The 27,652-nt window shown below is 41.0% G+C and overlaps 3 protein-coding genes across 5 annotated transcripts in view; 1 reads left to right on the top strand and 2 right to left on the bottom strand.

The window, feature by feature from the left end:
• The first annotated feature begins 10,418 nt into the window (after positions 1–10,418).
• LOC131702733 (fibromodulin-like) lies at positions 10,419–16,651 on the top strand. Its single transcript, XM_059004620.1, has 4 exons — positions 10,419–10,530; positions 10,992–11,922; positions 12,623–12,792; positions 16,150–16,651. Exons 2-3 carry the CDS (start codon positions 11,016–11,018, stop codon positions 12,772–12,774), a joined length of 1,059 nt encoding a protein of 352 aa, XP_058860603.1. The 5' UTR covers positions 10,419–10,530; positions 10,992–11,015; the 3' UTR covers positions 12,775–12,792; positions 16,150–16,651.
• A 9-nt stretch (positions 16,652–16,660) lies between these two features.
• On the bottom strand, positions 16,661–21,616 carry LOC117426222 (acidic mammalian chitinase-like). The gene is made up of 11 exons (XM_059004619.1): positions 21,285–21,616; positions 20,658–20,687; positions 19,720–19,921; positions 19,478–19,534; positions 19,210–19,375; positions 18,784–18,908; positions 18,336–18,459; positions 17,998–18,183; positions 17,576–17,695; positions 17,326–17,467; positions 16,661–17,001 (listed from the first exon to the last, which is right to left on the bottom strand). The coding sequence occupies exons 1-11, from the start codon at positions 21,307–21,309 to the stop codon at positions 16,745–16,747; spliced, it is 1,434 nt and encodes a 477-aa protein (XP_058860602.1). The 5' UTR covers positions 21,310–21,616; the 3' UTR covers positions 16,661–16,744.
• Positions 21,617–25,169: 3,553 nt separating this feature from the next.
• LOC131702731 (acidic mammalian chitinase-like) overlaps positions 25,170–27,652 on the bottom strand; it is a 122,645-nt gene continuing 120,162 nt past the window's right edge. For all 3 annotated transcript variants that reach the window (XM_059004616.1, XM_059004615.1, XM_059004618.1), the window contains 6 exons: positions 27,351–27,475; positions 26,901–27,024; positions 26,563–26,748; positions 26,149–26,268; positions 25,899–26,040; positions 25,170–25,508 (listed from right to left, as the gene is read on the bottom strand). In XM_059004616.1, the coding sequence (XP_058860599.1) occupies positions 25,252–25,508; positions 25,899–26,040; positions 26,149–26,268; positions 26,563–26,748; positions 26,901–27,024; positions 27,351–27,475 (954 nt within the window). In that variant the 3' untranslated portion in view covers positions 25,170–25,251. The remainder of the gene's footprint in view (positions 25,509–25,898; positions 26,041–26,148; positions 26,269–26,562; positions 26,749–26,900; positions 27,025–27,350; positions 27,476–27,652) is intronic.

Genomic DNA, 27,652 nt, shown 5'->3' on the forward strand with positions numbered 1-27,652 from the left:
AGCGGGCTTTGGAGGCAGGGGAGCGTAGCGGTGGTAGAGCTAGTCTTCTAGTGCAGGCGGAGCGGAGAGGTCGAGTGGGGGTGTAGGGAGAGATGAGGGTCTGGAGGTAGCTGGGTGCAGACTGGTCAAGGCATCTGTAGGCTAGTACAAGAGTCTTGAACTGGATGCGAGCGGTGATCGGGAGCCAGTGGAGCGAGCGGAGTAGTGGAGTAGCGTGGGCGAAGCGAGGCAGAGAGAACACCAGGCGGGCAGCAGAGTTCTGGATGAGCTGGAGCGGACGGGTGGCGGACGCAGGGAGGCCAGCCAGGAGGGAGTTGCAGTAGTCTAGGCGGGAGAGTACCAGGGCCTGGACCAGGAGCTGGGTAGCATAGTTGGTGAGGAAGGGTCGGATTCTTCGGATGTTGCTCAGGAAGAATCGGCAAGTGCGTGTGTGGCAATGCGCCCCGCCCCTGTGTGCATTTGTGTTATGTGTTGTATGGATGCGTGCGTGTGTTAAATGTTGGTGTATAGATTGGTACACGGGATATAAACGGGTCTGTGTTTCACGTGTATTTAAAAAGTGTAGATTTGTATTTAGGCACGGGATTGCACATCACGCACGTGCATTTAAAATATAATATGTGAGCACGGGGTTGCACAGAATTAATTCACGTGCTGGGATTCAAGTGAATAATTAATTAGTAATTGAATCCCAGCACAACAGTATATATAGAGACACGTAGCACTCAGTCGGGGTTAGGTGTTCAGAGAGTGGAGAACGGGTGAGAGAGAAGGAGAGTTAAAAGCGTAATTATAAATATAATAAGTGTTTTGTTTGTACTCACCGTGTTTGTTTGTCTCCGTGCACCGTTTGTGTTTAGTGCGTTTTGTTTGTCTTTTTACTTTGGCGTATAGTGCCGTGTCCTGTTTTTGTGTTCCAACCTTTTATTTTCTGTTCTGTTCTGTTTAATTATTAAATGCTGAGCGCAATCACGCGCTCAGCTTTACCAAAACCCCATCTCTGTGTTTATTTATTTCCTCCATCTGGTCTGACGCCACCCACTCCGGCCGTCTTTGTGACAGCGTGCCAGAGTGGAGATGTGCTGGGAATAAGAGAGGCAGGGGTCCAGGGTGACTCCAAGGTTCTTAGCTGAGGAAGAGGGAGAGAGTGTGGTAGATTCCAGAGGAACAGAGATGGAGAGATCAGAGGAGGGGGAGGAGGAGGGAAAGAAAAGGAGGTCAGATTTAGAGAGGTTGAGTTTGAGGTGATGCGAGTGCATCCAGGAGGAAATAGCAGACAGACAGGTAGAGATACGGGAGGAGATGGTGGAGTCAGAGGTGGGGAAGGAGAGAAAAATCTGAGCATCATCAGCATAGAAATGGTATGAGAAACCATAGGATGCGATGAGGGGGCCCAGGGAGCGGGTGTAGAGAGAGAACAGGAGAGGACCCAAGACTGACCCTTGGGGGACTCCAGTTAAGAGAGGGTGAGGTGTGGAGGTTGCTCCACGCCAGGTTACCTGGTAAGTGCGGTTGGAGAGGTAGGAGGAGAACCAGGCCAGAGCAGTGCCAGAGATCCCCAGGTCAGCAAGAGATGATAGTAGAATAGAGTGATCAACAGTGTCAAAGGCAGCAGAGAGGTCTTATGTAATTACTCAGAATTATAATGTTATTGTACATAGTTACAACGTTTTGCACGGTATAACCCTAACCCAAACCCTAACCCTAATCCTAACCCTAACTTTTGTTCTATCCCTCTAACTCTTTTCTGATACAATTGTGTTCATACTGTACATTGCCAACTGGATTGAAAGCTCAGGAGAAAATAACAGAAGTGGATTTGAGCGCAACGCTGCCAAGTTCTCCAGCAGTCTTTGGTATAGTCGTTCCACAGCACAGACAGGGGTATAAAGATACTTAGAAATGCAGGTTTCAGGTTGTATTTTATATCCGTAGCTACAAATCATCACTCAAGATAATATCCAACACTGACTGACACATTCTCCACATGGCTGCCAGTATCTCTCTATACTCCAGGTTGTATTCCATGAAATATACGTGTGATTATCATAAGAAACCATATTAAACTGTGCTGGAAAAACAAACTTAAATGTTACAAAACCAGTAAGAAACAATGGAGCTTTGCATAGAATCCTTTAAGGCAGTGGTTCCCAACCCTGGTCCTGGAGACCCCTGTGGCTGCTGGTTTTCATTCCAACTGAGCTCTCAATTACTTAACTAGACCCTTGATTGAACTGAAACTGTTTTAATTAGACCTTTTTAATTGTTCTCAGCTTCTAAAAAGCTGCAGAGTTCAAGTTACTTAAAAATATTATAGCTAACTTGAAATCTGCAATTGTTTATGAGCTGAAAACAATTAAACAGGCCTAATTAAGCAAATTATCAGTTTTATGTAGTTTATTTTCAGTAAGGATGCATAGGAAAGAAACACATAAAGAACAGCACTACCTGGTAGACTAACGTTGTATTTACAGTTTGCTTGTGTACAGTTTTGTTGTGGCAAGGAACTATAGTGAGCTGGGGTTTAAAATCTTAATCTTCATAGCAAAAGGCTATTGCGCTATGTTGTCAATGCTAAAATAATGAGTGAAGTGTTAATTCACAATGGACTGTTTATCAATGCCCTCTATATAAATCTTCAGTTTGCCCCTTTTTGTGAAAGGAAAATACAGCTGATGAGGGTTTATTAGAGAACACGAGTTTCACCAAACTAGATTATTAACATTAGTGGGGTGTTTTCATTTTCAAAAACATGGTTGCAAACCACAGTTGACAACTTTGATGACTTGTTTTTGCTGCTTTCAGAAATCATTGGCTAACACATTTTATAACAGTGGCTAAATAAACAAGCAGAGGATGTCTAAAATTAGACCAGGGGATTTTCACATCGCAGCATGAACTGAAAGAACAGGGCCTGCAGTGAGCTGTGCTTTGGCTGTGTGTCTTTGCAAGGGGAGCTACGTTACATATCTGGGAGGACCCAGGGAGCCAAAGAGACCCTATGCTGTTGACTGGAGCACTGCAGTGTTTCTGCAGTTTGCTAAGCTGAACAGGGAACGGTACGGGGAAATCACAGCATAGTTATTCACCAAGCTGCTGTGAAAGGGCAAGGATGCCAGGGACAGATACACACAGAAGCTCTACAGCAATCGGCTAGCAGTGAGACAGTACTGGGTTGCAACACCCCCAAACACCCAGCCTCAGTGGAGCTGTGACAGAAGTTCCAGTGATGCTTTATTCTGAGTGTAGTAAAGAACTATTTAATGGAAAAAGCGCTGACCTATTTATTTTAGTTTAGTTGCATGTTAGTTCACAGTCAATGGACGTGTAACAATAGGAAAACAAAATATTATTGTATAATGTATTATTCTATAACAATAGGACTGTTGAACGGCTGGCATTTTCTTGGACAAACACACACAAATAATTAAACTTAAAAGTGTGAAAGTATTCAACGTTTTTTTTATTTTCTTTGATTATTATTATTTTGCAAAGTTCCAATCAATTATTTGCAGTTTCTTTATCCCCACATTCTTTGACAGATTTCATCAGAAAGTGAGTCAATTATTCCATCCTGCAGGCACATGGAAAAACTTCTTGCTTCCCATTTAATTCAACAGGAATAAAAACAACAGGTTCTCTGTCTGGTTCAGCCCTTTTCAAACACACTTCTATGTCTTCCCTTGCTCCCCCCCCCCCCCCCCCCAATCACACATTCAAAATCCCAATTAGCTACTGACCACTACGGATTAAAGTTGAATTTACCAATTAACACATACTTAGCATTAACAATATAATTAATAACATCCTCCCTTTGAAGTCATTGTGTGGAACTAAAACAAACTATTTCTAGATACATTTAAAACACATGGGCTACACACACATGCACACGCACACGCACACGCACACACACACACACACACACACACAGACACCAACATATGTATACCTATATGTAGATATATGGATAGATAGATAGATAGATAGATAGATAGATAGATAGATAGATAGATAGATAGATAGAATGGACTGACTTCATGACAAAATGATCAGCAAATTAGATTCATGTACAACAGCAATTGTGAGTGTAGTACAAAACATCACCACACAGTGGCATCACTGAGACATCCTTGTGTCCCAAGGCAGAGATCCACAGACATAGATCCACAGACATGTGTTTATATATACACAATGAAACCTAGGAGAGTCCACACTCACTTTCTTTACTTTTCAAAATGACAAAGCACTGTGATCCCATTCCAGAAACATATTACCATCGTTTTTATAAATTGAAGAACAGAGGCATGGTAGCTTATGTCTGTCATTGTGTTTAAGATTTTTGAACGACATTCAGAAAAAAGAAGGAATGCTACCAGAGTCTGTTTTTTTCCATGTTGCTGCACATCTTGGATTAGAACTGGAGGAAAAAAAAGAAATCCATATTTCATATGTCATTTTAATACTGGATCTAATCCTAAAAAGCCAGTTTTTTCTTTTATTGTGTTTTGTAACATTACAGATTATTACAGACACTTGATAACAGCCCATATATCTTAAAACGCTTTATTATTATTATTATTATTATTATTATTATTATTATTATTATTATTATTATTATTATTATTATTAAATTGGCCATGTCTCTGTTTGTTGTTGCTGAAAAATTGAGCTATAATCGAGCTGACAGGATGTGATTGGTTGACTCTGCAGTTATGGGTAAGGACTAGTTGTTTCACCAGGGCGAAGTGGTGATTGGCTGGTTTTGGTTGATAATGAAATCAAGTTGGACCAATTGTGCCTTTGATCGTATTTTCTGTCCAATAGATGTGAACTGAGCTTTCATTAAGGCAAGTCACATTGAAAAAGCTGCACTTGTGTGGATTAATTTTAAATTGGATTCACAGTTGATGCTGTGATGTTCCAGCAGGCATCTACTGTCTGATAGAAGCCTGCTAGAGCTGGAAGCTGATTGGCTGATGGGAATAAATTATTTTTTAAATAGTATTCGTATTCAGTCTAAACAGAAAATATGAATAAGCAGTTCAGACAAGCAGCCTACTTTTTTCCACATAAACACCGGGGAATGAAAAATCAGTCAATAGAAAGTGGGAACACATCTGCCAACAATAATGAATCTTTGAGGAAACTTTTAAAAATGACTCAACCAATGAAATCAACATTTGTGCTTGCTGTTTGTTTTGTAATCATTGCTAGCTTCACCATTCACAGATTATAACTGAGGACATTTTAGATGTTCTTTTTTTATCCTAAAAGAATTTAAGAACACTCACATCTGTATTCCAGCAGTAGACCGTGCCAGAGATTGTATTGTTTGCTTTTATTTTTGCGATACTAAAAGTATCTCAGTGAATAATACTAAGCCTTTGCTTCAGTGTTCAAGGTTTGCACCATGGGACCCTATACTCAAAACTTTAAGGACAGTTAGGAACGTTTTGTGAAGGACTGTTTTTCGTTCAACCTCATTGTGAATAATGACATCATTAAAAACTTAGATGGTTAGAAGTTGTGTTTCTCGTTTATAAAGCACTGAGATAAACCATCTTTAAAAAAAAAAAGCATCTACGGCACATTTTTAGGACTCCTTAGTGTTTGATTTTGGTAATTTTGAACATAACAATGGCTTTTCAGCTCATGGATTTGAACAGAGAGAAAGCGCTGGAGATGAACTGATAACCTCATAGTACAAAGTCAGTACAGTGTCTTACCATTCATCTCCAGAGCCAGCTACAGCTACAGCCACTAGGATGAGATCCATTACAAGGTGTTCAGAAGGTATGGCTGGTCGGTGGAACTGATCCATGGCATGCTGTGCAGCTCCCATGTGTTTCCAATTTGATATCCGATACCTCCTCTTTGTTTGTTTTTACAGAATCAGCAGTTTTAGATTGTCCATGCTTCAGCAAAGCTACTCAAAATATAGAGCAGCCTACACATGTGAATCAAGCTTGCATGCTTATTGTATAATATTCCTTAAAAAGGCAATGAATACAGGACCCCATTCATGGCATCAGAATGGTAAATGCCAGTATTCTTAAACACTGTGGTATTACATTTACTTTTTCCATTTGTTCAGTAAAACAGTCTCTAAATGGGAACTTGTGGTACATGTTGATGGGTTGCCAAGCCACTGTGGTGAAAATATCATGCCATCTAGAGAGCTGTGATTCACAGAAAATACTAGTCGCATTGTGGTATTGCCATTCAAACCTTTTTTTCTCATGATTTTTTTTTTACACATCGGTGCTCTGTCATACACATTTAAACAAATAGTTTGTGTTACTTTGTGTTGAAAATACCGCTATTAGATCTATAGGACTGTAAATATTTCTGATATAGCAAGTAGAAAGAGGTGATCCTCTTTTTAATAGGATATATAGGCAGGCACATGCATACACTTTGAGTAATCTATGTACATTTGAAGATAGTTATTCTAGAGAGACCCACGGAGACACAATATCTTATTACAAAATTGTCTAAATGTTTCTTGTTGAATTTAAATTTCTTGAATGTAAGTCTCGTCTTTCTTTTATGTTGGGTATCGTACATATAAGCCTCCCTCTTTCTTCTTCGACCCAATGGAAAATGCTGAATACCTTCAGATTCGGTATGGTAGAGGTTTTGGGTTTGTGCACATTCAATAGCTTCATCTTCTTTGCATTGTGTTTACAAGCAACTTTGCTTATGAGAAAGGGTGCTGTAACTTTAACTTAGCAATTGCCCCGTTTGGCAGGGTGGCTGGTACTGTAGACTTAAAATCTCTATTGGAAACTGAATTGTCTTCTAAACCATGCAGCCTCGTTATCATTTTGTTTGCAAATCAAACCCAAACACACCTTTTGAAAGGCGTGTTTTCTTTTTTTCTCTTGTTGTTTTAACATTGTAAGCCGTTGTTACAACACATTGGCGGACCGGTAATGCGCTGCGTGAGTGAGTCCAGTTTCAGATAATAAAAGGTTAAAAAAAGGAATGCTGCAATAAATAGCAAGGAATTCTATTAAAGTGTAAAAAAAGAACCTGAAAGTAAGACACACCACAGTTATTTAAAACAGACTTATTTCTTTCTGGTGGAATCCGTTCTGTGGTATTCAACAGGATCGAGAAATGCTGGGATCGACCACATTGATACAGTATTGAAGACGGTGGCTGAAATCTCATTAAGAAAAGTACTTCACCATCTGAAAGAAATACGCTGCAATGTTCCTATAAGAAAATGACGGCAGAGCATATACAGTAACAGCAGGCGACCCGTTGCCTCATCACATCAAAGCCTTTTGCAAATGAATGTTGACCCCCCCCCCCCTCGCTGACCCTTGATGATTAAATTAAAGGAGCCAATCCTTTCGGTATGCAAGACATACCAAACAGGGGAGGGGGGTCTGTCTGTAAACGTTGTGTTATACTTTAATATTAAGGTAGACAGTGCGGTCTGCCCTTTGCTGCAACAGTAATTGAATAACGACGCTGTAATGCAGCTTCAGGAAAATGGCACGGGTTATTTCTCTAAATACTGGAGTGTATAACACTAAGGGGCCCGGTGCCTTAGCACATCAAAGCACAGTGCTGATGAATGGTGACCTGGACAGCTGTTTCATTAAACAGTTTGAGTCCTCATGACCGGCTTCATGTTTTTCTTATTTTATTATTTTCTCAAACAGGATGGTTGATGCAATTCTGTTATGTGATGTGAGTGAGGTTTGGCATACAGCACAGATGTGACCTATGCCAGGGGTTTCCAAACTGTAGGCAGTGTCGTGGAGGTACTTATAGGCTTTTGATGCCATGATAACTATACTCACTTATTTTTATTTAAATCTCTCTCTCTCTCTCTCTCTCTCTCTCTCTCTCTCTCTCTCTCTCTCTCTCTCTCCCTGCTAATTCTGTAGTCATCATTACAAAGTCCGTTGTAATGCTGCTAACATGTGTTCTCCACATTTCTTCTCACTTTTTCGCTATAAAGAGCTGCATGCTTTTCCAGGGATGGCAATAAGACAGAAAAGAAAGCGGTCCACACACCGGAGATCAAGCTTAGTGAGTCTGGCAGTGCTGTATTCCAGCTTCATGGCTACTGCATTACAGTATGTGTCCCGTCATTTTATAACATAACTCCCCTCTTCCCTTTTTCATATATTGAATTGTATGGAGTATTTCAGCAAGCTATATGCAGGTTGCACGTTATATTCAAGGTGTACATTATTGTACTAATAATGCTTTATATTGCACCAGTTTTAACTAATACTTCACAGAAAATATTAAACTATGCTGTAATTCTGCATTAGTAAAACATTCTGCCAGAATAAATTATACCGTTAGCACTGCTCTGCTCTTGTGCCAGCACCCTATTTTTCTGTAAATTGCAGGACTTTATACGTTATAAAACCAAATTTAAAAGACCCATCTGGTGTTTTTAATGATAATTGAGGCTGCATAATCGTCAGCCAACCTTTTATCATGAAGCCGCAAACAACACAGTAAGGTATAATAGGGCTGCTTGAATTATCACTTAGAACTGCCTTAGAAGTCCACCCAAGGTAGAAGCATCCATGTTCTACAGGGTCAGGCTGTTCTGTATTGAACATGGTGATATTAAGCTGTTTTATATAGTGAGAGAAGAATGTAACACTAGCTAAGATCTATAGCAACATTTAATTACCACTGTAGATGCTGAATTTCTAGAGGCAGTGTGCCCAGCTAATAACCTACGCCTGTCACTCATGGAATTGCAAACAGATCTTCTTTTTCCCCCATTTTGTCTAATGCTTTCTAAAGGACAGGTCTTTGTAAGAGCACGCAAAAACATTCAGTTCTAACCCAGTTGACTTAATCCCCTTGTCTTCAAATAAACACATTCTTGAATGCATTACTGAAAGTCACGGTGTCCTTGGCAAAAGAATACTTTTTTTTTTTTTCTATTATTTTTCTCTAAAAGAAATCTAGTGCCTTTTTTAACTATTTTATCAGCAAACGTTTTTTACACAGCTGTCCTCAATGTGCAAACCTTATAGCACTTACCTGCTGCACCAAGTCTGTACACATACAGTATGAAATCATTATTGTGGCTGTGTAGAGTCTGTGAGCCAACATTCCAGCGCACAGGCAGTCTATAGGGACTGACCAGGACAAATGTGTTACAAAGCTGGTACCTCTTGAAGTCCCATATAGAATACAGTATATGCATTATTTTTTTAGTATGCATTACTGGCAATTATTAGAAAGTAGCCATCTGGTTGTATAACATTTTTAGAAGGAGGTTGTGTCCTATTCAGCAAATTATGATCATTAAATCAGTGAAATGATTAAACATAATCACAAATAGCTGTTGCTATTTGAAAATGTTTTGGATGTATCACTGATTGATGTGTGTATTGTATTAATTCAATATGAGTTAAATCATTTAGAAGGAATGCATGTTTTATTACATAATGGTCAATGATACTATAATTCCCTTTAATTTGCCTCTGACAAGTACAAAAAAAACTGGCCAAAACCCTAATGTTGCCCTAAAGAGCTCTTTGTGTCTCTGTTTAAGAATTGCATTTATTGCATTTTTTAACAGATGCGTTCATTTTTTTCTGGTATGCTTTGCCAGAGTTTTACATAAGTACTGCTTGTCTTGCGATTCTCTCCACAACATTTTGAAAAAACTGTAATTTCCATGAATGGATGAAAGCCGACTCTGAAATATCACAGTGGAGATGGCGCCCAGTCTGGCTCTCTCGTTTCTCGCCCAGGACAATTACAAGAGAAGAAGGGATTGAGGCCTGAGAAGAGGGTTCATTCACCTCGTCTCCCCCAATAACTCATGCATGCTGAAGAAATCAGACAACAGGCTAATCAGGACTTGGAGCCAGATCCGAAACAGAATAGACTTGGACAAGAGGCTCCAAAAACTAATAAAAGACATCTCCTTTACAAGCATTGCTGAGTTTAACCACTTCTTACCTGAATACTGTTAAAGGGTCCCGCTCTCCTCCCTCAAGGGAAAGCATTGAAAGACAGCTATTGTGGCTAAAACCAAAAATCACTTTCCCTTTAAGGTGTTATTGTTTGCCATCAATTTTTAAAGTACACACACACACACGTATGTAGTGATAACCGTTTTATATTACATAAAGGTTGGTTGGTGAGGGGTTAAAAATGTTTGATGTTGATCTAAAAAAAATAAATAAATAAGTTAGCTAATTTACACAGCAAGATACGTCGCCCTCCTGCTCTGTTAATGAGAAGGTCCTGTTTGATCCACGAGTCTAATGAGAAAAACAAGGTCGTCATTAAACAGCTGCTGTGGGTAGCACATGGGTTTCATACTGGCGTATAGCTGTAGGTAATAGAAGTCAAGTAGCCCACACTAATGACACTGGGTCTCTGTTAAGGAAGTATTCAGTAATTGGACAGGTTGAAAGGAGCTACAGCCTTGAAGGTATTTACAAAGTGTCTGAAACCCAAAGCACACAGTCTGAATAAACCACTGACAGAGCCAGGACGGGACAGAGTTGATATCCTGCAATAGAGGTGGGTACTCATGCAAAGAAAATAGGAATTTAAAAAATAAAGGGAACAATTAACTTATAGGATCAGGAGCCTAAGAGGGCAACTCATAGCTGAAAACTTGGCAAGTTATAGTGTGACACTGTAAACACGAAACTAGATTTTCTTTTCAGGACTTGGCTGTGTAGATCAAATTTCTATCTATCTATATATCTGTTAATCTATCTATTAATCATTGCTGATTTAGTTAACTTGTGTTTTCTATATTTGCTATTTGCATTGACTTCATTATGTATTTATTAGGGTTGCTTTTAATTTATATTAATATAATTGGTTTTGCATCTCTAGAATATGTCCTGATTTCACATTAATGTCTGAATGTTTATACATTACGCACATATTATAACAAAGACCTATCAATATTTGTATTACCTATATTACTATAGCCTGTTTGAGACATGCTTGTGAATCTGGTTTTGTTTTAGTAATTCAGAAGTTCACCTGCTACAATGAAGCTTATCCCAGTCCTGCTCATCGCTGGAGCTTGTGAAGTAGTGATATGCCAGGCACAAGACAGCTTCTTCTGGCTGTCTTACCTGCAGCGCCGGTTTGGTTACAGCGATTACTCTGGGCAGGTGGCAGCCAGCATGCGTGCCAGGGATTGCCCCCTGGAGTGTGACTGCCCTCCCAGCTTCCCGATCAGCATGTACTGCGACAGCCGCAACCTCAAGCAGATCCCCTTCGTGCCTTCCCGGATGAAGTATGTGTACTTACAGAACAACCGGATCAGCTCCATTCAGGACGGGGCTTTTGACAACGCAACCGGACTGGTCTGGATCATGCTACACAGGAACCAGCTAACCATGGACAAGATCGGGAAAATGGTTTTCTCCAAGCTGCAGAACTTGGATCGGCTATATCTGGACCATAACAACCTTACTAGAGTGCCCACCCCACTGCCACGGTCCCTGAGTGACCTCAGGCTGTCCAACAACAAGATCAACAAAATCCAGCCCAACACGTTCGAAGGACTGGAGAACCTGACTTCCTTATTACTCAACTACAATCAGATCCCTGACATCGGCACAGCTCTGAAGGGGCTGAAATCGCTGTCCCTTCTGGATCTGAGCAACAACAAGCTGAAGAAACTGCCGGGGAATCTTCCAGACCGGCTTCACCAGCTCTATCTGGAGTTTAATAAGATCAACGCCATTCCGGACGATTATTTTAGGAAATTCCCCAAACTGCAGTATGTGAGGCTCTCAAACAACGAGCTGACCGACAAAGGGATTCCCTCCAACACTTTCAACACCACCAGCTTGATCGAGCTGGATCTCTCCTACAACAGACTGCAGAAGATACCCTCGGTGAACACCAATCTGGAGCACCTCTACCTGCAAGCTAATGAGATCACAGGTGAGTGAGAGCAGAGCATCGGCACTGCATACCGTCTGACCTGTGATACTGTTTTTAAGAAGCCGCTCAGTGTTTCGTTTGCAGGAACGTTGATCCGTCAAAGAGCCAATTCCATGGGCTAAATCTTAAACATGCCAAATTGTTATTGATTGAAACTCAATAACTGTGCAAACAAGGGAAACTAGGGACTCCATTATTTGTGTTGCTTAATTAACACGTTTTATTCCATTTAATTAATACTGAACAACTTCAAATTTCTTAAAGGTAATTACTCTGAATATACGAGTATCGGCACAACTCTCCCTACAATTTTAACTATTTCACTTGATCCTAAATTTAAAGTCGTTATGAGATTACAAAATTGTTATTCTTCCCCCCCAGGGTTAAATATAATTTCCCCATACGACAGAAGATTTTCAAGGTTTGGTTGTTTCCAGACTGTAAAGCATGCAATGAATGAAATATGTATTACTGTAACCTTTACAAGCTAATAGCCTGCCTACTATATTCCAGTACCCCTCTCACCAGTGTGATTGACCTTCTCCCCTGCCTTTAAGGTGTTATATTTGAAACCAATCCTGTCTTGTGGGAGCATCTCCTCCCCAGCACTGCTTGCTGCAGCTGTCAAATATACTCCTGCAACACGGCCCTTATGCACTGCATCCAGTACAGTAATGTCTTCTCCTGTTCTTTTTACCAGAGTTCTCAATCAACAGCTTCTGCCAGGTGATTGACATCATGAGCTTCTCTCGGCTACAAGTCCTGCGATTGGACGGCAACAAGATCGCGCACAACAAGATCCCACCAAAGGCGGCGCTGTGCCTACGCCTGGCCACCATCATCGATGTGTAGACTCAGAGACACTCGGAGGTAACGCAGCTTCATTCCCAGAAGAGCTAGACCAGATCAGCATTCTTTTTACAGCATGATGCGTCTGAACGTGAATGGGTTCTCCTTGATTTTATTGATCGAACGTATCTAATACATTGCTTGGTTAGTCTCTTTAACCCCCTGCAAGCTTTTCTTGGCTGTGAAAGCTTTTCCGTTTTAGTGGGCTAGGAGGAGGGATAGTGTATACCGGAATGGTTTTAACCTGTAGTACCTGGAGCATTAGAACAAAGTCAATCAAGTGCATATGAACAGTACAAGCACATGAGCATAAAGTTAAACAAAAAGTATTAGGGTTTTTTAGGGTTAGTTTTTCACTAAGAAAGATACATACTTAATCGTTTGTTACGCGCTCATTTTGTATACATATAAGCTAATTTATCATGATATCAAAAAACATTTGAATATTACTTTTAAAAACAACACTAGTTTAAATGTAACTTTTGTTGAAACAGCCAGTGCAGGCATTCAGTGTGCTTCCCCTCCCAACTGCTATAAGTCATCAGTGTCTTTGCATGGGATTTTTCCATAGCACACAGTGCCACCTGATGAAGTTGCAGTTAGAGTAAGAATCTTTAAAGAAAGACAAATGAGAGTTATCTAAACTGCCTGAGCTAACAGACAGCATGGATTTTTAGGAAAGAAAGATACTGAATCACTTGAGTCCAAATTTCAGATGACAAATGCTGTGCCTGAATTCCGGATACCAGCAGACTGGGAGGGTACAGGAGCTGGGCTGTTAGAAAATAACCAAAGCCAATGGAAAAAAGATCCACAGCACTGGAGGTGGAACAACTATACCAGTGGCTGCTTTATTTCATTCGGACTTAGTGGGAAAGGGTTAAATAAATACACACACACACACACACACACACGTGTGTGCACACACGCACACACACACAAAAACAAATCTCTTGCCTAATACCTTAGTTTAGCTTATATAAAGAAGGCTCTCCTTTTGGCATGTATCCTGTCAGCAGCTTCTTTCAGGGGTTTGAAATCCCACCAGAAATACAAACTTTGGTTTGTTTGAGCTTTACAGTCTCAAAGAAACTGCTTCAGCTCCCTCTTAAAAAAACAAATACATACTGTTTATGGTTTCGTACCATGAAAAGGATGCCAAATATTTTGTTTCCATATTTTCAATGATTTAATATATATATATATATATATATATATATATATATATATATATATATATATATATATATATATATATATACAGTACTTGGCAAAAGTTTTAGGCAGGTGTGAAAAAATGCTGTAAAGTAAGAATGCTTTCAAAAATAGACATGTTAATAGATTATATTTATCAATTAACTAAATGCAAAGTGAGTGAACAGAAGAAAAATCTAAATCAAATCCATATTTGTTGTGACCACCCTTTGCCTTCAAAACAGCATCAATTCTTCTAGGTACACTTGCACAAAGTCAGGGATTTTGTAGGCATATAGTCAGGTGTATGATTAAACAATTATACCAAACAGGTGCTAATGATCATCAATTCAATATGTAGGGTGAAACACAATCATTAACTGAAACAGAAACAGCTGTGTAGGAGGAATAAAACTATGTGAGGGACAGCCAAACTCAGATAACAAGGTGAGGTTGCTGAAGACAGTTTACTGTCAAAAGTCATACACCATGGCAAGACTGAGCACAGCAACAAGACACAAGGTAGTTCTACTGCATCAGCAAGGTCTCTCCCAGGCAGAAACTTCAAGGCAGACAGGGGTTTCTAGATGTGCTGTCCAAGCTCTTTTGAAGAAGCACAAAGAAACGGGCAACGTTGAGGACCGTAGACGCAGTGGTCGGCCAAGGAAACTTACTGCAGCAGATGAAAGACACATCATGCTTACTTCCCTTCGCAATCAGAAGATGTCCAGCAGTGCCATCAGCTCAGAATTGGCAGAAAACAGTGGGTCCCTGGTACACCCATCTACTTTCCGGAGAAGTCTGGTCAGAAGTGGCCTTCATGGAAGACTTGCGGCCAAAAAGCCATACCTCCGACGTGGAAACAAGGCCAAGCGACTCAACTATGCACGAAAACACAGGAACTGGGGTGCAGAAAAATGGCAGCAGGTGCTCTGGACTGATGAGTCAAAATTTGAAATATTTGGCTGTAGCAGAAGGCAGTTTGTTCGCTGAAGGTTGGAGAGCGGTACACGAATGAGTGTCTGCAGGCAACAGTGAAGCATGGTGGAGGTTCCTTGCAAGTTTGGGGCTGTATTTCTGCAAGTGGAGTTGGGGATTTGGTCAGAATTAATGGTCTCCTCAATGCTGAAAAGTACAGGCAGATACTTATCCATCATGCAATACCATCAGGGAGGCATCTGATTGGCCCCAAATTTATTCTGCAGCATGACAACGACCCCAAACATACAGCGAAAGTCATTAAGAACTATCTTCAGCGTAAAGAAGAACAAGGAGTCCTGGAAATGATGGTATGGCCCCCACAGAGCCCTGATCTCAACATCATCGAGTCTGTCTGGGATTACATGAAGAGAGAGAAGCAACTGAGGCTGCCTAAATCCACAGAAAAACTGTGGTTAGTTCTCCAAGATGTTTAGGCCAACCTACCTGCCGAGTTCCTTCAAAAACTGTGTGCAAGTGTACCTAGAAGAATTGATGCTGTTTTGAAGGCAAAGGATGGTCACACCAAATATTGATTTGATGTAGATTTTTCTTCTGTTCACTCACTTTGCATTTTGTTAATTGATAAATATAAACTATTAACATGTCTATTTTTGAAAGCATTCTTACTTTACAGCATTTTTTTACACCTGCCTAAAACTTTTGCACAGTACTGTATATATTACATATACTGTATCTTTCATACAGTGTATTGAAAATATAGGTTGTTGTCAAGCCAAAAAGCATGTATCACTATGTATTTTTTGTTTTCTCTGTGTGGGGTTGTGGGTCCTTATTATTCAATACTGTGCACTGCCACAGACAGTTAATATATGCAATACATATGCATGTGGCAGTCTGGCTATGGGGTTTCTCTATTATCATATTAATAATGTATTATTATTATTATCACATCTCACACTAATGCTGGTGGTTTTAAGGTTGTGTATAACTGCTCATAGGGGAAAATTGTGATCTAAAGCTGGATTTAAATCCAGTTCATAAAGCTGTATAATTATATATTTTTTATTACTATGTCACATAAAGGAATGTATTTATTACAAAAAAAATAATAACAATAAAAAAATAAAAACTTTTATAAATAGTCTGGACTTACTACACTGCTTCATTCTGTGTGTGAGTTTACAAAAGCACATTCATGTATATACACTCTTTTTATGTTCTTTGCGTGTATGTCTATTGCAGGCTGGGGAGAAGCTCTCCCTAGTGGAGGATTGGTGAATTGGTTGGATGACTATTGAGACAGAACCCATCCTACATCAGGAAGTGAGAGCCGCATATGCACATTCTACCCAGAGCACAAGGTGGTATAAATGATATATAAAACAAGGAGGTGGGGAGTCCAATGACCCCACAGTGAAACTGTAAACCTTAAAAATGTGGTCAAATGCCACCCCTTGAAGCTAAAATACTAGTAATCACTGAGAAATCAACACGGCTCTACACACATTGATACCAAATCTCTCTGGTTCTTGCTCCTGCTGTTCTGTGGTTGACTACACATTGCTGTATATAACAGCCATAAGGCATCATGTGCATATTCCTTTCTCTTCTCTGTTATACGCATTATCTTCTACTACCATAGAAAAACAAAGTATTACCTTATAGTTCACAATGTAGTTTTACAGAAGGTATGGATAAAGGACATGAAAAGCCTGGAAAGTTAGATTTTTTTTTAAGTGATTTTTATTCATTCTTGATTGGGTGTTTCGATTTATGATTACACATGTGCTTTTGATAAATCGTAATCAGTGTTGGAGGGAGGGGGTGCTGCCTGTGCTCAAGCCCAGTTGCAGCAGGAGCAGCTGGTGTCGAAGACCAGGCCAGCCCCACAGTGCTGGTTGTAGGTCTCTCCGTTCACGCAGTCCCAGAAGTGGTTCTTGTTGGATGCATCAGGGTACAGGCCATTGGCTTTGCCAGCACAGAAGCCACTCCCTCCACTGCTGCTGCCTCCACTACTGCCTCCACCGGAGGGAGGGTTGGGCTGTGCTGGAGCCTGAGTCACGGGGGGCAGGGGGTTTGCTGGGGCGGTGCAGCCTTGGAAACACAGAGAGAAGAGCGACATCAGAGCCCTAATCACAAAACACATTTGAACTGTTGCGTAGCCCTGTTTCATATATATCTCTATGGAATGGATTTACTGCACGGAACACCAGCTGGACCATCGAACAATACTGAACAAGAGCTGTGACCTGGAATATATTCCTTAATGAAATTGAATCGTAATATAACAGATGGAATCCAGTTAAACAGAGCTGGTATTAAGAGGTGACAGGGTTTAGATCATATACTGTACCCTTAGGTCATCTCAAATTACTTTCTGGGTCACTACCAGACAGAGAGAGAAAAGACAGCAGTTACCTGTGCTGCCTGTTCCCAGTGCAGTCTTCAGAGTGTTGATCAGGGGGTATTTGCCTTGGTTACAGAAGGTGCCGCTGAAGTCATCCAGATCGATAGTCCAGACCATGGCGCCTCCAAAGTTGTTCTGCTTCAGCCACTGAACCTGTAGGGGGCAACAAAGAGATAGAGCACGGTGTTGAATTGGTTATCAGGGAGGTCAGTAGATTTTCCATTCCCTGGGGCTTAAAAGCAAAGCTCGGCTGAGACCCACCTTGATGTTGAAGCTCTTCTCGTTGTCATAGCCGACCCACAGGTTGTCTTTGTAGGCATAGGGGACATCCTGGGGGGCATCCCAGGCCTGAGTGGCTCCCTGACTGATGAAGGTGCAGATCTGGGGAGAAGACACAGAGACCAAACGAGAGTTACACAAGGAGACAGGTCCATCACCAGCATTTGACTCCTGGCTAACAGGAACGGGTCTAAGTCATGTAAGATTAAATCAATACACGAAAGACAGAGAAAAAGCCAGTTTGTTTAAATATAGCATTACCTAAATAAAGGGGCTCACTTTTGCATGTTACTAGTATATGACATATGAATTTTGCATGAATGCAATATAATACTGGGGTAAGAAATGTCTAGAAGAAGGAAAAGCCATTGGGCCCATCAAGTTGGCCTAGCAGGCCTGCGTACCTCATAGTAGGCCCAGAAGCCTGCCTGTCTGGTGAAGGGTCCTGCAGGGCCGGCGCCAGCGGTTGGGGCTCCCACACCATTGTTGGAGGGGTTTGCCAGGGTCCAGGTGTGTCCGTAGGTGGGGAAGCCGACCAGCAGTTTCTCTGCAGGGGCACCACTGCTCTTCCAGTAGTTCATGGCGTAGTTCTGGGAACGGCAGCAGGCAAACAAAGGGTTAGATTGAATGAACAATGTGGTAGTCGACATCCATTCCAGGTATTAATCCTAATTTTTGCAATTCTAATCCTAATTCCTATGTGATTAGATCTCGTTCTGTACAGTTAAGCAGATGTTCTCACCACGTTGAAGTCGGTCATGGCGCCCTGGTCGGCAGGTCCCTTGTACAGAGGGCTGTTCTCACCAGTCTGACGCTCCCAGGTTCCATGGAAGTCGTAGGTCATCACGTGGAGATAATCCAGGTACCTGCAGGAGGCAGGAAGAAGCTGGTTTAGTGGCATTGGATCCAGTGGCAGTATCTTAGAACTGTTAGGCAGTGTTATTGATTTTCTTACTATTTACAACAAGGTTTATGAGGTTTATACAAGCAGTCCTATGGGGAGGACAGGGCTCTCAATGAAGCATCTTGTACAGGGGTGAGAAGCTTCTCAGTGGCTAGGCCAGTCTCATAGCCAGGATTCAGTACAGTTCCTGCTAACAAGGATGGCATGGCGATGATTGTAATCTCATGGCTCAGCTGTCTCTATCATTCAGGGTTCTCCCCCTCGATGCTGGCTTGCTGATACTCACTGGGAGACCTGGGCAACCTGGTATCCAGAGTCGATGGTTCCCTTGGCGGCTGAGACAGCGGCAGTCACCATGAGACGAGGGCGGTTGCTCTGCTTGGCTTCAGCCTCAAAGGCAGCCTGCATTTCCTGTGAAACAGAGCGCAAGACAGTTTAAGAACGAGACATTTTAGGAACAGCTTATGAACAATCATTAGCTGTCTTACACAGTGTGACATATGTATCAGATAGTGGTTCTCAATGATCTAGGTGGACCAGTTCCCTCTCAGTGTATTACTGACAAAATCTTAGATGATAATTTCAGTTTCAACATGTTATGCTGAAGCAAGCTACATTAACAATCTCAGTTCCTGCTTTTTCCCCCACTGCCTTTTAAGCAAGCACATGTTTGTCAGAATCGTGGGATGGTGGTCAATGTGTTTCCCAGTACCTGGACCAGGGTGGTGAAGAGCTGCTTGTCCTGGGAGGGGCTGCCTCTGGAGCCGGGGTATTCCCAGTCAATGTCCAGCCCGTCAAACTCGTACTGCCTCAGGAACTTGATCACAGACTGGATGAAAATCTGACGGGTGCCAGAGCTGGCCACCATAGCAGAGAACCTGCAGAGAGAGAGAGAGAGAGGAGGGTTTGTGAGGACAGGACCATGAGTAGACAGAGAGAGAGAGAGACAGAGTAAAGAATGCACACAGAGCAAAACTCACTGAGCTGTTCCAAAGTTCCAGCCACCAATAGCCAAGAGGGTCTTCAGGTTTCCATTCCTGCGAGGGATCAAGAGACAGACGTTTAGTTTCTACACATGTTTCAGGTTCTTACCTTGTGGAGTCTTGATTGAAATGTTGACATGTGCCATTGTGTAATAGTTTATCCTACTCTGCCCCTTGCATCCCCTTGTCCCACCCCTCGCCCCTGTTCGGTTTTGGTCTTTCCCTCGACAGGAACTCACTGGTTCTTGAGGCCGTTGAACTGCGAGTAGAGTTTGACATCGTCCCACTCATAAGTCTTGATCTGGTTGTTACTCATTCCAGCGAAGGCATAGATCAGGTGATCACACAGGCATGGGTCGATGTTGGTGGGGAAGTACTTCCCAGCTCCTGGTCTGTACTGGGCCCAGTTGGTGAAGTAACATGAAAGGATGTAGGAGGATCCTGGGATTACAAGGTTAAGAAGAAATATTAATCATATATGCATTACATTGTGTCTGCAGTGTGGCCAACCCTACTAAAAGTGGTCTTTTACAGAGAACTAGATTGAGGTGTAGTTACTTGTTCAATCACCATCAAACATTTTGCTGACATTCTGGTCCACAGTAAACATAAATGGACATTAAAACCTGTAAGAGCACATGTAAAGTATGCAAAAATATTTGTAAAGATAATAGTGAAATTGCAAATAGAGAAAATAGATATTCAGTCATAAGAAACACTTCATACAAAAATATAACACAATAAAATACGTAGGAGAGACAGATACAACAATATATAAAATAATGCAGAATCACTTATCAAACATAAGAAATAATAAAGTAAATTAACCAATAGTTCAACACTTTACAAAAGTTACCATAACATGAAAGACCTACAATGTCAGAATTATAAGAGCCAATCAAATCATTATATCAAATAATATAGGCTGATCCAGTTATTTGACTGCTGGAACAATACTGTTCAATAACTGTTTTACCATACTTAATATATATATATAAACAGTTATTGAACAGTATTGCTCCAGCTGTCACATAACTGGATCAGCCTATATTGAGATGCAATTATATAAGTGAAGCTGTGCTGGTGCATTGGTTCTGCTTCATTGATAAAGTCCAGGTTTTATTTCTAAATGCAGCGTGCTGGTTTGTGTAAGATGTGAGTGTTGAAGATGACTTACCTAGCTGCAGATGCAGCAGGAAGGCCAGGCCTGTGAGAGAGAAGCAGTGTGGATTAATGACACTGGAAGTGATGCCAGCCAGGTGCAATGAATAATACTTACTTTATAGATGGGAATACATTCTATAAAATGCATTAGAAAAGCTATAAACTGCAGTAACAACACTTGATTAATAATAATAATAATAATAATAATAATAATAATAATAATAATAATAATAATAATAATAATAATAATAATAATGACTTATAAATACACAGTTTTACTGCAGGGTCTTTAACCCCACAACCCTGCATTTTGGATACCAGCATGAACTCAACAAGGTATAAAAAAGGTTATGGCTTCCGGACTGTCCTGGTATTGTATCTCTATACAAACATGTAGAAGTTGCACACCTGTATTATATACTCTATATTATTACAAGTGAGTACGATAAGCAGTGCACCTGAAGCTCAGAAGTCTGTAGGTACTGTATAAATATAATAGCACAGGCTATACCTGAGAGTAAAGCGTAGAGCAACCTGAACAGATGTGTAACATAACATTGTACAGCTTGATCTAAAATGCAATAAGCTTGCAATTCAGTAAGAGTTAGCAGAAGCAGATAGCAATGGGAGCAGTACTTACCAGTCCAGATCAGTAGCTTACCCATCTTCAGCTTTGTACATTAAACTGATGGCTGGATGCTCCTTATATACCTTTAAACCAGAGGCCAATACTCTTATCAACACAGGAGCTGTTTTCCTACACTTAAATGATATCACACTTTCAGATTAAATGTTACAATCCATGGCGCTTGTCAGATAATGGGGTTAATGTTAATGTAAATGTTAAAGCTGATATTGACACATTACTCTAAATTCCAGCTATAGGCATGTCCGCAAGCAAATAAAAAGCCCTTATTTTCCATTTTTGCATGACTTTGTCTCAAGGATATCATATTCGGGACTTAATGTTCCTGATTAATGGAAGATACAATAGTTACATAATTGTATTACATAATAACAGTATAATTGTATTGTATCTTTGACATAGGAGGAGGACGGGGAGGGGGGTGGAACCCCTTTCTGAGCAGAATGAGTTATGTGGAGATTTTAGGGTGACAAGAGAGAAATCCTAAAGCTTGGTCTCAATACAGGCATCTTTCTGCTGATTTATGGCAGAAACATTCGATAAATCAGTGAATATTGAAGACAACCTGCCAGTGAATTTTATATTGGAGTGACTGTGGACTGTGGTTAATATACCCAATATGCTTTTAACACCTCTGTTTCTTGATTATTTCAGTTTTTCCTAACAGTCGTTGAGGCTCATTGGAAAAGAATGTACCAGGTTGCTAGTTCTGAGTCAATGTTTCTTTTTCTGATCATCTAAGGGCGTTGTTTTTTCATGGTTATCCTGGATTTAAAGATTTCCGTGAAATTTACCCATTGCCAGGTAATATGTAGTTCCCCATAAAAATTCCCATTTCTGATAGAACAGCGTAAATATAAATATATTTGATCACTTACAAATAAATACAGTAAACGTTTGCCTGATTGGTGCATTACGTGTTACACTGCATTTAGGAACCTGGCAGCCGGTTTAGTTTGCTTCCAGTAAGTTATTGAACACACACTGCATACAGCTGCACGATTTCTTTAAAAAGTCTTCAACGAAAAAGACACCAGCTGCATCAAAGATTGGAACTATATCTGCTAAGCGCTGTGCCCAGTACAAAAAGGGAACATTTGACGTGTCAGTTGTATTTTAAACACCTATTTCTGTTTTTATTTTGTTTGATAATTCATTGATGGTGAAAATTGAATGTCTTTAAAAGGTGGACAAAAAATGAAATATTCTACAACGGAGCATTTACTGCTTTTTAGATAAGCATTTCAATATTTAGGAACATTTGTTGTATAAATACTCTAGAGAAAATGGTAAATTTTGAATGTGACAATGCAGTTTTTTCTTCTTAAATACATATTATGTTTAAACATGAAATATCTTGAAAAACCTATTTTTAGACTGTGAATTGCAATTAAATAAGCAACTCGTTACCATGAAACAAATGCAGCCCTAATCATAACACATACAACAGTTAGACGGCAGAATGGCTGATACATCTTTCTATTTGATCCTTTTTAACTAATCAGAATTTGTTTGCCATGTTACAGACAAATATTCCATTTATAGGTTATCAAAAGAACTTGGAAACAACACTCTGCAACAGCCAGCCTAAAATAGATTGGATACAAAGTGTTATAATCTCTCTTCTTAAACTAATCTGTGTGTCAATAGCACAGGAGCTATTGCAGGCACCTTAACATTATGTCAAGGTCATTTTGCATCGTTGTGTCATAAAATTTTAGAGCCCAATTCAATCAACATTGAGCTTGAAAAAAAGTGTTGTAGGGTAATTCAAATTTGTTTAATTAAATAGAGAAAATACGGTACATGTTTTTTTTTTTTTTAATTCATCACTAATAATTTATTGATCGAATTAAAATATAAATTGCTCCACATTTGCAGGTTCTCGATTCTGTTGAGACCGTGCACTGCAAGCAAGCGTCTTAACCACAATGCAAAAGAACTGGACTCATCTGCAATCCTGGTTTTAGTGCTTTTAACTTCCTCTCATCTCACCAACAGGGGACAGAATCCATAACGGCAGTGAATCACACAACACTGACCATTACACACACATAAATATATATATATATATATATATATATATATATATATATATATATATACACACATACATATATATATATACACACATACATATATATTGTATATACTGTATATATATATATATATATACTGTAATTATTTAATGGGTAATTACGGCTCCATCCACAGTATAAAAGACCCACTCCTGGCTCAGAGCGGAGGAGAGTATTAGAGAGAGTTAAGGAAGTAAGAGTGAATGCTACCAGCCAGCAAACAAGGTACTTGTTTATAGTAAGAATTATTTGTTGGTGTTTATTTTTACTTTGGCCAGTGTGCCCTTTATTTTGTGTTTGGTATAAACTGTTTGTTTTTGTTTATTAATAAAATACTGAGTGTGGTAGCGCTTCAGCTTCACCTGTACGTCCTGTGTTTTTGGTTTTCATTTCCTGGTTTGACATCACCACTGCAGCCCTCAGTGTCACAATATATAATATGTATTTCAGGCACTGAAATACCGCTGGCGCATTGCTATGAAAATGTGCACCTTTTCAAAGAGATAACCGCTTTCAGCATTCAGTACAGTTCTTTTTAAGTAACAAATCATTTCTTGTTTCTTTCTCTCACATATTTCAACCTGCTGCACCACCCCGCCACATTTAAGGACACGTACATACTTCTCTTTTGTTTATACCAGGGATTTACATTGTTAAAAATCACAATTCACAGCCACAATAGGTAAAAACAAAAGTCATGATTTGATGTCCACATGGGCTCAAGGCTATAGTTTTTATTTGGTTTACATGGGATGGGACTTGCACCATCACAAACGTACTGCAAGTAATGCAATCAACACAAGAGTTAGTGAGATAGTGTTTCCTGGAGGGAATGTGTTTGTAGTAACACAGTTCCGCCCTCAATAAGAAAGTGGCTTCTTGTCTGTGCTCATGTTTGTGCAGTGAATGAACAGTCAGTGAGTTACTGCTGAATGTCTATCGTTGGACCCTCATTAAAGTCACCTTTTTCCAAGATGATATCTGCAAAGGTCTTGAGTGTTTAAACGTACATGTTACACAGCGATGCTCCCTTGATTATTCCTGCACTTGAGGTCATTGGCCTTCCTGTTGTGGTTATGATCGCAGCATCACAGACACTGACAGAATTACATCCACAACAATCCGGTATGGTGCATCACATGATTTAAGAGACTTGTCTGTGTTACAGGACAGTGCTTGATCCCTGTTAAAATGACTGATACTTACAAACAGAGCTGAAACTGGTGCAGGGCGAGCGGGGCAGCCGGCCCGGGTTCAAAGCTGTGAGGGGCAGGAAAATGAAATGCATTCCCTTGCGAGTAATGATTTTATTTTGCGGTTCTCAATGTTTTCTCTTGTCAGCTGTCAGCGCCCCCTAGCATAGTCTGAAGATCGCATGCCCCTCTGCACTAGAAAGGGGAATGCGTCACTTCCTTAGCTAACAGTCTTAACAACCACTAACCACTAAGGGGACAATGAAAAACTGAGGGATCCTTGTAGAGTAAAGTGTGTTGCATGGCTTAACTATGAATTAGTTGAATTTGCGAATTCTTGAAATGTGAAATAACAAGGGAGATCTGAACCTTGAAATATCTGTACTGTAAAATTCTATAAAGCAGCTAGCACAGAATGGACAGGAAAATCAATTTGTTCGTTACAATGGTCAATCTTTTTAAACAAGATATTGTATTACTCTATTGCTGTTTCCATATTTTGATATGGCTGTTTTGTGTATGGATATGATGATACCGTATTTGCATTTGCTATTAAAAGCTGTGCACAATGAAATGACAAACAGAGACGCAAAAGATTGCTTTTCATTAGTATTTTAATTCATTCTTGATTGGGTGTTACAATGCCGTTCTGATCACTGGGGGGATTTAATCAGAGGGTGCTGTCCGTGCTCAAGGCCAGTTGCAGCAGGAGCAGCTAGGGTCGAAGACCAGGCCAGCTTGGCAATTCTGGTTGTAGGTCACTCCGTTCAGGCAGTGCCAGAAGTGGTTCTTGTTGGATGCATCAGGGTACAAGCCACTGGCTTTGCCGGCACAGAAGCCACTCCCTCCACTGCTGCTGCCACCACTGCTGCCTCCACCGGAGGGAGGGTTGGGCTGGGCAGGGGCCTGAGTCACGGGGGGCAGGGGGTTTGCTGGGGCGGTGCAGCCTGGGAGAAAAAGGAGGTCAGCTGGTCAGTTTGAAAGCCGGGCACTCAACAACTACAACAAACAGCAACTACAGTAAGAATCTAAATCTAAAGGTCTTTTACAAAAATATACTTTACCCAGCTGGCCTATGTTACTTATGAATGAGTTTTTAGTTTTGCCTTTTTTATTACAGCATCTTATCCACGGTCTGAGAATTTCACTGAGATCGTAAAACGACTAAAGCAGCAACCTTCCAGAACTACACCATTACATTGAATGCAGTCATCTTGCAGCATGTGGGACTGTCAGCTCTGGGTTCCATGTTGTTAGATTTCCTATCTGAGATCCCTGAGTTGCTATCAAAAGCATGGCCTCTACACAAATGAGATAGACAGACAGTCATCAATTACCTGTGCTGCCTGTTCCCAGTGCAGTCTTCAGAGTGTTGATCAGGGGGTATTTGCCTTGGTTACAGAAGGTGCCGCTGAAGTCATCCAGATCGATAGTCCAGACCATGGCGCCTCCAAAGTTGTTCTGCTTCAGCCACTGAACCTGTAGGGGGCAACAAAGAGATAGAGCACGGTGTTAAATTGGTTATCAGGGAAGTCAGTAGAATTCCTATTCCCTGGGACTTGAAAGCAAAGGTCGGCTGAAACCCACCTTGATGTTGAAGCTCTTCTCGTTGTCATAGCCGACCCACAGGTTGTCTTTGTAGGCATAGGGGACATCCTGGGGGGCATCCCAGGCCTGAGTGGCTCCCTGATTGATGAAGGTGCAGATCTGGGGAGAAGACAGAGACCAAGTGGGAGTTACACAAGAAGATAGGTCCATTACCAGCATTTAACTCCTGGCTAACAGGAAGGGGTCTAAGACCTGTAAGATAAAAACAAAACACTAAAGACAGCGAAGAAGACAGTTTGTTTAAATATAGCATTACTTAAAGGGGCTCACTTTTGCATGTTATTAATATGACATATGAATTTTGCATGAATGCAATATAATACTGGGGTAAGAAATGTCTGGAAGAAGGAAAAGCCATTGGGCCCATCAAGTTGGCCTAGCAGGCCTGCGTACCTCATAGTAGGCCCAAAAGCCTGCCTGTCTGGTGAAGGGTCCTGCAGGGCCGGCACCAGTGGCTGGGGCTCCCACACCGTTGTTGGAGGGGTTTGCCAGGGTCCAGGTGTGTCCGTAGGTGGGGAAGCCGACCAGCAGTTTCTCTGCAGGGGCACCACTGCTCTTCCAGTAGTTCATGGCATAGTTCTGGGAATGGGAGCAGGCAAACAAAGGGTTAGATTGAATGCACAATGTGTTAGTCGACATCCGTTCCAGGTATTAATCCTAATTTGTACAATTCTAATCCTAATTCCTATGTAATTAGATCTCGTTCAGTACAGTTAAGAAGATGTTCTCACCACGTTGAAGTCGGTCATGGCGCCCTGGTCGGCAGGTCCCTTGTACAGAGGGCTGTTCTCACCAGTCTGACGCTCCCAGGTTCCATGGAAGTCGTAGGTCATCACGTGGAGATAATCCAGGTACCTGCAGGAGACAGGAAGAAGCTGGTTTAGTGGCATTGGATCCAGTGGCAGTATCTTAGAACTGTTAGGCAGTGTTATTGATTTTCTTACTATTTAAAACAAGGTTTATGAGGTTTATACAAGCAGTCCTGTGGGGAGGACAGGGCTCTCAATGAAGCAGTACAGGTACAGGGGCAAGAAGCTTCTCAGTGGCTAGGCCAGTCTCATAGCCAGGATTCAGTACAGTTCCTGCTAACAAGGATGGCATGGCGATGATTGTAATCTCATGGCTCAGCTGTCTCTATCATTCAGGGTTCTCCCCCTCGATGCTGGCTTGTTGATACTCACTGGGAGACCTGGGCGACCTGGTATCCAGAGTCGATGGTTCCCTTGGCGGCTGAGACAGCGGCGGTCACCATGAGACGAGGGCGGTTGCTTTGCTTGGCTTCAGCCTCAAAGGCAGCCTGCATTTCCTGTGAAACAGAGCGCAAGACAGTTTAAGAACGGGACATTTTAGGAACAGCTTATGAACAATCATTAGCTGTCTTACACAGTGTGACATATGTATCAGATAGTGGTTCTCAATGATCTAGGTGGACCAGTTCCCTCTCAGTGTATTATTGACAAAATCTTAGATGATAATTTCAGTT

Source organism: Acipenser ruthenus, chromosome 30 (assembly GCF_902713425.1).
Source record: "Acipenser ruthenus chromosome 30, fAciRut3.2 maternal haplotype, whole genome shotgun sequence".
NCBI classification, from domain to species: domain Eukaryota; kingdom Metazoa; phylum Chordata; class Actinopteri; order Acipenseriformes; family Acipenseridae; genus Acipenser; species Acipenser ruthenus.

Bases quoted from the DNA above. Each gene is read 5' to 3' on its own strand.
- LOC131702733 (XM_059004620.1), top strand. From the start codon at position 11,016: ATGAAGCTTATCCCAGTCCTGCTCATCGCTGGAGCTTGTGAAGTAGTG. The intron at 11,923-12,622 runs GTGAGTGAGAGC...TCTTTTTACCAG, and splicing joins GCAAGCTAATGAGATCACAG to AGTTCTCAATCAACAGCTTC.
- LOC117426222 (XM_059004619.1), bottom strand. From the start codon at position 21,309: ATGGGTAAGCTACTGATCTGGACTG. The intron at 19,922-20,657 runs GTAAGTCATCTT...TTGTAATCCCAG, and splicing joins CCTGCTGCATCTGCAGCTAG to GATCCTCCTACATCCTTTCA. The intron at 19,376-19,477 runs GTGAGTTTTGCT...CTCTCTCTGCAG, and splicing joins TGGAACTTTGGAACAGCTCA to GTTCTCTGCTATGGTGGCCA.